Below are 12,035 nucleotides of genomic sequence, written 5' to 3'. Positions count from 1 at the left end.
TTGTAACTCAAACATTTCAACTGTGTGAGTGACAGGGATAACAGATGCTGACATTATCAAATGCTACACGGCTTTTTTTCCACGGCCGTTTTTTGTCCCGATATGGCCAGTACATGAAACTGTATTGCCATCCAAAAGCGCACTTGAGCAGCTGTATCTGTAAAAGAGTTCCTCTATAACTGGTAAAAATAGAAACTAATTTTATAGCCATCTTTAATGCTTAAGTCCAAGTGACACACCTGCTATGTTTCTATTAGGATACATGGTGTTGGGAATATATTTACATAAATCTTCTCACCAGCATCAGACTATGCAACAAACAGATGTAGACTATACTTGACATACTCATTACTAGTGAATGGCTTGAACAAAGGTTGCCCCCTACTTCCCACTGTAGACAAAGCTCAAAAAGAATTCAGCATACTATATATAAAGAAAGCTACATGAGCATGCCCAAATGTATTAAGGACACTAATTTAGAAGAAATCAGATGCAACCCCAGATAATTCTTTAAAAGCTGTATTTTTCTAGCATTAAACGCTTTACATATATTATCAGGATTAAAAAAAAAAAACAAAAAAAAAAACACTATCCTGCTGTATTATATAATCATTCCTAAAAAGTTAATGCTAACCAGAGATATAGTAATGGAATTGAAAGCACTTGACATTTATACATGTGCTAACCGACTACAGCATTAAAGCAGCTGCAAAAGGGAACCTGCCAGAAAGTGAATGGGGGGAGGGGAGGGACACGAGTGGTGGGGGGGAACCAGAACCTTCTTCCCCGATAACGTTTAACACGCAGTGACAAGGGAGCTCTATGCAAGTAGAAATTGTAAAACTACAGTTCCTTGTCACTAATCTAGAATTTCATTATTGCAGCCAGAAAAAAAAAAAAAAGTTAAAATTGTAACTATAATTTGATTTGAGACTCATCCAAAGAGCCTCAAGCAAATACTCGAGGAAGGAACAAATCCAAAATCCAGATCCTGTACATGCCTTTCTGGTACACAGCTTTCCATTTTACTGTCTCCAAATCAGAGGAGGAATTTAAGTTTGCAATGGCTAGAAAAAAACCACGTAATACACAAGCAAGCCACATGTTCTTTGTGAACTGTTCATGTACTTAAAAACGTGCTACTGAATTATAAACTTCCTGCACTCCAATGCTTTGCTAAAGCTGGTAAAATGGAACCAAATCACCTCTTCAATGGATTTGGTCCCCTTCAACCAGCTGTAGCTATGCATTGATCACTACAGGACTTCTCTTTTAAAACTGGACATTAGATCTACTCAAGACTAATTACGCAGTCCTCTCTGCAGCTGAGTTCAATTATTCTAGGCAGCTTGAAGATGGAAGGTAACACGGAGCGTAGCAAATTCTGTATTCCAAAATGTCAAGGTTTTATTTGTAAATAAACAGCTACTGGTGTTTAATATTCTGTCCACAATTCATTGAAAACTGATCTCTTACGACATTTATAAAGAAGATAGGCAAACAGTGAAATAAACGCATTTTCCAATGATTTACTGTCTCTTGTATCTTTCCTCAAGCCTGCTGCCCTTTGTAGCAGAACTGATCATAAAAAAAACGATCAAAAGGAAGCAATTGTGAATAGTACTGGTAACGTAGGACAGGTCTACTTTCTGGGCACCCTTCTTTTCCTTACACACATCCCTCCCTTTTTTTTTTTTTTTTCCCCCTCCTTAATTGCGCAAGGGAGGAAACTCCACAGGGTAGGAACTGTATTTGCTACCTTGTACATCCTGAAGACTTTATTTACTATTTCAGCATAATAAATTTGTCACTGACCTCAACAGCTACAGGCTAATCTGCCATCTAATTATAGGTTTGCTCATGGAGATTATATTCTTTCTCCAAACCAACCCGAACAAAAGTATTCTTTCAAAGTATTTTCTGACATAATACTTTAATAAAAGGTTTTAGGAGCATTCTTTTTTTGCCCTCAGCTTCAACTAAGCTTCAACCTTCACTTACTGTTGGAACTGCAAATATGAATGCAAAAAAAAAAAAATAATCACTTTTACTGGTTTAGAAAATAATTGTACAACTTTGATTACCTCAACTTGTCTCTGTGAGGACCTCCACGACAATACAAAAGACCCTGATACGCTTGTTAACACTAAGCACAGGTGAGAACCCCCACCTCTCAAATAAATCACTAAAAACAGTTAAAAATGTCACTGCCAACGAGTTCAAACCATCTGCAAGTCTGAAAACAAGGGGAAATCTACTAAATAAGACAAGCATGGGGAAAAAAGTATAATTCCATTTTAAATCACAATCTCCTACTTGTTAGCTTGTGAACATAAGGATGACATACTCCTTGCTGTTGGACAGCAATATATGAAATCTGCATCTTACCCCAATTTTTTGATTTAAAGTCCAGTAGAATTTATTGCTCTGAAGAACTGGCTGCATGCATGTGCAAAGCCAGGTCAGCTCTAAAAGCAGCCTTTATTTAAGGTGCTAGCTGCAGTGTGAATAAAGCTCTCTTCACAAGATACAATGCAAATCTAAAACTAACTGGGGCAACAGATACAAAATACGCCTACACTTCACAGTCATGTCTTCAGCTTAAAAATCTGAAGTCGCAGGTATGTGAATAGATCAAACATAACCAAGAGTTGATAACATGGCAAAAATAACCAATCTGTACAGTATTTTCAAATTTTACTCTCCTTTTTTCTGTCTGAAAAATCTCATTAACACTGAAGAGGCAAAGTCTGCCAAGCTTTGAGGTTCACAGTACTTTGAAAGAAGTTCAAAATAAATGCACTTTTAATATGACTGACTCAGTTAAAAGTTATGAGCAAGAAACCATGTATTAAATAAAATCTTAACTTCTCCACACTTCATTTAAAATTTCTTTTTAGCTCTATCTCCCATGCACAAGTTAAAAGTTGCTGTAAGCATGAACTGAATAACGTCCATTCTACTTTTCAATATTACACATTAGCCTGAAAAACAAAAGTTCTGTTTCTGTACCAATTCACAAGGTATGAAGAGAAGCAAATTACTAAAACGAGACATACTCCACTAACACTAGGATGCTTTCCAAAACACACTACACCTTGACTTCTGCAACACACTGCCAAACTGTCATGGGAGATAAAGTGCTGACAAAAATCTCAGCTATTTGACATGAATCACTATCTTTATTGTAATATTTATCTCATATTCAAAGTTAAAAATAGAATATATTTATTTTCATATGAAAAATTAAAAGCTTCCAAATGTTCTTCTCAGCATAGTTTGTGTGTGTTTTTTTCTTGGAGATTTATCTCCCTATTGTTAATAAAGGTCAGAACTCAAGCAAGAAGCAGAAGAGGGTTTGCACTGAAAGTAAAATTGGTTCTGAATAGCTATTTGATATCAACTGTAACAAATTCTATAGAAATCTAGTTCACTTTATTGTAGTATCCATGCACCTAACACATGCATTTATTTTACTATCATTAACAAGGAAGATGGACGTGGACTTCATTAATACTTACATACATAGCAAGTATTTTAGTTTTGTGAGTATAGATATACACACACACATCCACACTTATATGAATATATGTTTAATTTTTATAAAATAGCATTTATAAAGTAACATAATTATATATTTGACCTTAAGGAGAGTTTAGTGCACTGTATTCCATATAAGGCATGACAGCCTGAAGCCACAAAAACTCCAGTTTAGGTGAAACAGGAAAGCTTAGATTAGGAAAGATAAATCCTTAAGTAAGGTTTGTAAGGTTTCAAGCAGAATATATTATGTGCTGCTTGTGACCCATACCAGCTACAAGCTAAAGTTCAGGGGGTTATTTTTAACAGCGTTTTATATAGCTTGTGCTCGGTGCATTTAACAGATTAGTAATATCCATTGTTCCATATCAGATTAGAAAAACAAAGTGGTAATTATAAAACTTTGGTTTCATTCAGAAACAGACCAGTCATAGAACTACAGAATCAAAAATAAAATAAAAGACTATCACTGAAGTCTTAAAATAAAACTTAACTCCTCAATGAATCAAACTATTATAATGATTTTTTGACCAGGGAAAAAAAAAATCCTAAAAATTATTCAAAATAGATTTCTTTTGGTTTTATTTTCATTAATTTCTTCCCAGGGTGATGTGTAAAATATCTAATGTTGTGAACAAATGAAAATACTACTTCTGTGATGGAGACAACATTCTCTCTTTTTACATGCTTCAGAAGTGCTCAGATGTAACTGCAACCAAAGCAGCAGATATCTAACAGCTTTAGATATTTGTTTTAGATGCAAGTGAAAGCCCATGTATGGGAGAACCTACACAGGGTTCAAATCATTAATACTGGAAATATTTTCTTAATTCTTTCAACAAAAACTTTCATAAAGCAGAGAGGACTCCGGGAAAAATTGCACTATGCCTCACATTGTACCAACTGTCAAACTGACCCAGTGCGAACTACAATTTGGATCCCTCAAAAAAATAAAAAAAAGCCTGCCACTCCTAAAACATTCACCCTCAATAAATCTTCAGCATGCCTATGAAGAGCCTTTTTTCCCTTATACTTTCTGTGCATCTCATATTGAGGATCACACAAACCAGCTATCACAAGAGCCTAAGGAAAGCATCGCAGAACAAAAAACTAACAAAAAATACCCTGCCTAGATAAATGGAGACAGGAAACAGTACTCCTGGCTAATGGTGTTAAGTAAATATGGAGAATTCACATTAAGTGAAGAAGTTACCAAGTCAGACTTGAAAAAAATTGAATTGCAAAAATAAGCGCCCTTCACTACGTCCTTGACCTGTTCTCTTGCAGACCTTTTATGAGCACTGTACAAAACTGTAAACACATTTATTGTTCCTATCAGCACTTCCAACCACTTTTACTTTGTGAAATGTGATTCCATTCCATATACTATCAGTCTTGACAGCTATATTCTAAGAGACTAACCCAGATTTTATTCCTATATTAATATACAGCCTTATTTGTCCAACTTCACTCAACTGAAAAGTAGAATTTAGTAAACATGTAAACACATAAAATAAGAAATGTTTGTAAACTACACTTAATTCTCCACCATACAATAAAATATTATTGAAGTCTTGCTAGAATGACAGCTCTGAAGAACACTATTTATCCCCAAAGTAATAAGCAACCAGCAATGCACCAACTTTTCCATTAAGTTCTATCTATGCAATATAGTTTTTGAAAGCTATCTTAACTGAAGATTGAATGTAGATGTACAGTATGCAGCTAGAATAAAACAAATTATGCCTTAAAACTTTTTCAGATGAGCTGCTATATAAAAGCTGAAATAAGAAACTCCTTGTATACATACTTCTAAGAAAACATGATTAATTGTTTCTTATACTGACAAGTAAGTATTCCTTAAAAACTCAAGTCCCTTTCCCAATTCCAATATTCAAGAAGGGAAATATTTTTACAAATCCTATCTTAAGATCCCATCTTAAGAGCTTACTTAATAACTTTTCAAAACATTATTGGCAAAATTTACAGCCACCACAGGAAATTTCCCAGGGATTTTCTAATGAAGGTTTAAGGATCTTTTGAAATAATACTGTAATTCTACCCTCCCATGCACTTTTTTCCTTTTAGAAATGATAAAAATAATCTTTAAAAACAAATCTTTACCTAGGGTTTCCTCTTAGTGCAGCATGGTGAAGAGCATTAAACCCATTGTTGTTGGTGATAGTAACATCTGCTCCAGCTTCTAACAACACAGCAAGAATGTCATCACGCTTTTTACTTATTGCATCATGAAGTGGAGTGTCACCTTCAGAATCCTAAAAGCAGAAACAGCTTATATCAAATTTTGCACATATCCACATTAAAGAAAAAAGATGCTTAAATATCACTAAGAAAACCGACTACACAAACACAAAACAGCTCTTAAAACCTTAAAGTATTGCTATACTGCAGAATTCAGAGCAAGCTGCTTCTGATCTTGCTCTGGTTTTGCAAATGCTTCAGAGCGTAATCCTACCCACAGCTCCAGTATTCTACGATTACTCTACTACTGGAACTCAAACCCAGAGCCCGAGTATGCCTTGCATCTCATAGTACTGAAGACACTGGTGTAGACATTAACTCCTGTATGCCTCGTATCCAGATGGAGTTGATGCCCAAGTTAAAACTTATGAGTAACAGAAGAACAGCAACAAAAAACTAACATAACAGAGAGGAGACTAGTCAGGCAGGAGGAGGCGGGGAATTTTGAGTAATGAACACTAAGATTGAGCCAGCAATTAACGATGTAAAAGACAATTCCGTAAAGATAGTGTGAAATAAAAGCATAAGCAAATCAAAATAAAATGCAGTCCAAGTAATAAACTTAGGCACATCTGTTTTAACTGAAGCAGATCATTTTCCATGAAGCAAAGGCTAATGTCATAAGCAACATTAAGCTTTTAAACTTGTTATGAATAATACCAGATTACATTACACAAAGTACATGAAAATATTTCAGTGCATAATTGAACAAGCAAAAAAATCTGTATTTTTAGCTTGACGTTTTATTTTTCAAATATCCCAAATAAGGGAAAAATACTTCTTATTCCTAGAAGCATTTTGTACATTACTTATTCAAGAACCCAAATGGTTGGACTGAAAAGGAATGCCCTAGACTAACAGTGAGAAAACACATCCATTTAAGCTTATTTGCTGTTATATAGGCAAACTCTTTAGATTTATGCTTCCAGTAAAATTCTAACACCATATAAGTCAGGAAGTCTTTTGTCACTGACTGACTCAACTGCAAACTGACTAACACAGGAACTGAACATTTTAACAATATGCCAATACAAAAACAAATATATACAATCTTTACAATGAGAATCAAAAACTGCCAAACAAAAAGTGCCAAAAAATGGAAACACTTGAACCAGTGTGAACCAGTTTGCCAAAACTAAATTATGCAGCTTTTATTTGGTTATAATTGATCATATTTCTTGAATTTACTGTTTACAGACCAACTTATGTTTCTGTTTACACAGTGAATTGGCTTGAGTAGAGTGCTGGCCAGTTAAATTCCAGTCATGCCTCAGTTTGACTCCCCTGTCCTCTCACCCACCAAATTAATCACCTGATCACATTTACACATCGGAGTTTCTCAGCACACACACAGAATCTGAATATTCATTGTTTCCAATGACAATTACATTTTCCAGATGGAGTTTCATAGCACCATTCTACTGAATTTTTCAATCCAAACAGAATTCTATAAAGTCAGACACATCTGCTTCGGCTACCCATATATCACACATCATTATGTGACATACAGTCACGCTTTACTGGGCTTAACACATCAGACTCCTTATTACATCTACTGTTCAACAAACACTAAATAGGGTTGGGATGGACTTTAGCTGGCTAAGAGCTCAACCTCAGCTGGCTGACAGCTCAACCTCAGCGAAAGCAAGACAACACCTATAAAGCCAAGTGGAAGCAGATAAATAAAAAAATCACTATATTCACTAATTTCAAGAAAGTTTGCACATTGTTTGTTAGATAGATATACAGCTTCAAAAAAAAAAAAAATCACTGATTATTGACATGGCAAAACAAGGAGGTAAATGTGTTATTACGCCATATCTTGATTTGCCCAGGACATTACAGCTTTTTCTTTCTGTTGCAAACCTCTTCAAACTTACCCATTCTGATTTGTTTTACTAATATGCTGCATGTGGCTGCATTCAGCTCATGCAGAATGTGGATACTTGCTTATTTGATAGCAGGTTTCCACTCTACCTTCTCAAAAGAAGGTTGCACTCATATGTCACGCCTTCCACCACATTCACTATTATTGAAAAATCCCCATGAAATTATGGTACTTGAGGCGCGATGCATGAGGACTTTTTAGATTAAAGGCTGAACATTTAAAAGAGAATCTGGCTAAATAGTTCTATCAATAATAGGTCAATTTGGAAAAAAGTCTTGGTTTGTTTTGCTTTTAAAAACGAAACACTCCACACTATCATCAGCCAAAAAATGCAGAGCTGTAGCTTGCACAAGGAGCAAACAGCTGTGGATTCAACAGAGGAGGAATTAATCTGGAAAGAAAGTTAACAATTACAGATAACTACAGTCTGTGAAAATACCAATTAACATCAACAGGCTAGGATAAATCAGGTGCCTATCTAGCTGTCAAGAAACCAAATAGATTTAAGAGCATCTTTATTACAGCTGATCACATTGGGGTAGAGGCTGGGACAGATACCTTAACAAGGTCTGTTCCTTTCAATCCCATTTTCCATAATTTCTTGTTTCACCTACACACAGCAAATTATAAAATTTGGTGGCTAAAAAGTGAATCTATGTTAATATTTACTTTACCTGGAGACTAGGATGGCAGCCAAAGTCCAGTAAAGTCTTCACAACTTGCAGATGGCCTTTGTTGACAGCAATATGAAGTGGAGTCTGCCTGCGTTTGTTGCGAGCATTCAAATCTGCACTGCCTCGGTGCAAAACCTCTATCACAGCACCCTCATCACCGAAGGCTGCATGATGGACAGCCCTGTCTCCATCTTTGTCCTAAAGTAGAAACATTAATTTTACCCAGTATATTCCACATTTCCTTCACATCTAAACACGAAGATTAATTTAAACTGAACAATTGTGCATATTTGATTTCTTTAAAGAGAAAGAAAAATCAGACAACAATACCATTCAAATACCTAATTAAAATAATTGCTTAAACCACAGCAATAGAGGATGAAGAGTCTGTTCATATATAAACATACATATTCTATGAGATACGATATTCTAGACCATATACAACTATTGCCCTAAATCTTTCTGTGATGTATTCATCAGAAACTCAAATGGATTCATTTGGGTTTCAACTACAAAACAACCACTGTCAAAAAAAACCAAAACAAAACAAACCCCACCCAAAAAACCCAACCCCAAACCAACAAAATCCAACCCCCAAACTCCGAAAAACATTACTCAGTAACCCAGGGTAATCCTTCCTGTAACTCAGGAAGTGTTACAGATTCCAATCATGGTATAAGACAAGAGAATTGCCTTGTTCATACAATTAAGCTAATATTTATTAGGGTTTACAGTGAAATTAGAAGTTCTGATACTATGATGGTGATTTACAGCATTAAAGCTCTGACTAAATTCAGTTTGTTTCAGTTTCACCCGAACTAAGAATTAAGGCATGAAAGTCATAAATTTGTCAGTTTTTGTTATTTTAACATCCATAAGAGTGGACTATACTACATGAAACATTTTCAAATATTAATCAAGTGATTTCAACATTAATGACAGGACACAAAAGCTAAAAGTAAAATGGAAGGTATATAAAAGATTTCAATTAAACAGTAACTTCCATAAGCTGATTTCTAACTAATTTTTTGTGCACAGTGGAATATTACTACGTATTTGTAGGATCTAATTTTGACACCAGAGAAATACTGAAAATTGTAAGGAGGAGATAAAACCATGACTGATCAAGGATGCACTGGATGTCTCTCTTGGGTAAACTTCGTTTCTCTTATCGACTTGCTTCTCCTTCAGCAATGTCTTTCGAAAGTAATTTTTTATTATGTGTAATGCATTTCTAATATATTTTACACCAATGTAAAAATTAATAGTTCTTAGCATAAACTGTATTTGCACAAGATAACAATGAAACTAGTTACAGCATTTAAAAAAATGGTGGAAGGAGACTTATCTGCTAACTATCAAATATATCTTTTTGGAAATACGAATACAGTTTTCAAGAAGGTCAGGGCACTAAACAGCAGCTTCAATAGCTTTTGAAGACTATATTTTTATGCCTTCGAAATCAATTCATGCTACAAAATTGTCTTGTAAGATAGCAGTATTCCTTCTCAGGATCATCTAACAAACAGTCAAAAGAAGCCAAAGCTTGCCCATTTGGAAGGGGGAAAGGATCAGAAGGGAACTTGTCTGTATTTCTCATCTGGTTACAAAAATCATTATGAGGTGAAACTTATCAAGAGCAGTTTAACACTACTGTCATGCTAAAACATTTACATTTACAGAGCACTTTGTTTTACATGTATGTGGTAATTTCTCTTTTCATATTAGCAGTCTGCAAAGAACAATGAGATACTTATTGATGAAACCCCATATAATTTATTAAACATTTTACAGTTTTAAGATATTCCAATTTTGAGACTCAAACCCCTGATTTTATAAAATCTTAAATGCATAGAATTCCTAATTTGATGACTAGAGGTCCAGAAAGCATGTGCTTTTTTTTTAGCTCAGCATCAAACCAAATAATCTCAGGAGCTAAATCCCACAGTGTGGCTTCTACACAATAACATACTAATATAAATAGAAAAAGCTAGCAACTAATCAAGCATCTGTCCTAAGACTTATATTTAGGTATAAATCTAAATATTAAAAGTACTATATTTCTATATATGCCAACAATATAATATTGACAGTATTGTCAATACAATAACTGATACCCATAAATTTCTGCAGACTAGAAGGCTACATAATTTTACTAGTAATATCTACATCAGGTTTTATGAGCTCTGTCAGTAGCAAATTGTTTTCTGACTGAACAGAGGCGACTTCTACTCTACATTAAGCTGAGACATAGGCACAGAGGAGACAATATGAGGGCATCCCCAGAAAACGTCATCATGAATGTACATACTTTGCAGCAGTGACTGTAAGTGTAAATATATCCAACCTAGCTATAAAGCAGAAGTAAGGATTTTTATCCATTGCTTCCACGCCACAGACCACAAGGGTGAAGTAAATGGACTAAATTTTTGCTCTCTGCTTAATCGGATGACTGCTGTGTTTTCACATCACTAATTTATAGACAGATGACATTTTTTAAAGCCTGAAACCATATCATCATTAATCTAACCATATTATATATATGAGTAATAGTATAATAATTAGTGCAATTGTATAATTAAGCAGGAATATCATCTTCACTTAACCCGGAGTTACATGAAAAAGGCTTGAAAAGTCAAATAAAATCCCTGAAAATATTCTTTAATGGAGCATTACGATACTTCTGAAGCCTGAGCAAACGTGAACTCTTAACAATTCTCCTGCTGATTACCAGGTGTATTACCTTGAAGCTGTGTAAGCTGTGCTTCTACTTCCCTCTCTAACGCTTCTTAACCATTCCTTACACCAGAGAAGTATCAGTCCACCACTTAACACGGCAGCTTTGATCCCATAGTGCAGACGAAAAGCAGCTTAGTCTAGTTTGTAACAATATATGCTGTGTACTGCAGTGAAAGCACTACTTCTAACATGAAGCTACTTCACAGAAATCAGACCACAGCAAGTATGTACTGCATCAAATCTAAGCCATCTTTACCATTTAGCAGAAAACCTTTATAAAGTAATGGTGTATCTGTGAATATAAAAATAATTTTAGTCCCAAGGATTACATCATCGCTTTATCAATGTATTAACATATTATAATTTCTGTATATCCAATACAATATAAAGCTAAATGCCCAAGCATATAGCTATTTCTCTGTTATGCAAACAATGAGCTATGCAAACACAGCTAACTTCTAAGCATTTTATTAGGCTTTAATTTATATTCTTAATAAGAGAAATTTGACAGATCCTTCTTGTTTATCACAAAATGAGCAAAGGCTGCAATATCAGTGCATTCTGTGTAAGTAAACAAGGCAAAAATCAACTCAAAATGCAAATATCACAGTATGCTGACAGATAATTTTCTCACAAACAATAATTCTAAAAAAAAAACTAAACAAAAGAAATCCTTCCATTTCAAGTGAAGTTAAAAAAAAAAAAAAGGCAAGCCAACCCTGAAAAACTGGAAGAAGAGTTGACAGTCCCTACTCAAAGATACTGTTATTACTTTCTGCTCAAACTTGCTTTAGTTAAGAATGGAAAAACTTTCTCCTAACTGAACAGTGTATAGAAGAAGCCCGGCGAGGATCCGAATTGGAGACGCAGCATCCAACAACATCTTTTTCTCTGAATGCCACAGGCAGTGTGCTAGCCCATTGCATTCTACT

General features: G+C 34.8%; 1 protein-coding gene across 1 annotated transcript in view; it reads right to left on the bottom strand.

Annotated features, from left to right (window-relative positions):
* The window catches only part of MIB1 (MIB E3 ubiquitin protein ligase 1), a 79,093-nt gene that overhangs the window by 34,526 nt on the left and 32,532 nt on the right, over positions 1 to 12,035 (bottom strand). The window contains exons 11-12 of the mRNA XM_082499669.1: positions 8,365 to 8,562; positions 5,665 to 5,816 (exon numbers count right to left, since the gene is read on the bottom strand). Coding sequence (XP_082355795.1) covers positions 5,665 to 5,816; positions 8,365 to 8,562 — 350 coding nt within the window. The remainder of the gene's footprint in view (positions 1 to 5,664; positions 5,817 to 8,364; positions 8,563 to 12,035) is intronic.

Source organism: Vanellus vanellus (assembly GCF_965231255.1).
Source record: "Vanellus vanellus genome assembly, chromosome: 2".
In the NCBI taxonomy this organism is placed as follows: domain Eukaryota; kingdom Metazoa; phylum Chordata; class Aves; order Charadriiformes; family Charadriidae; genus Vanellus; species Vanellus vanellus.
This window is presented reverse-complemented; position numbering and strand designations above follow the sequence as displayed.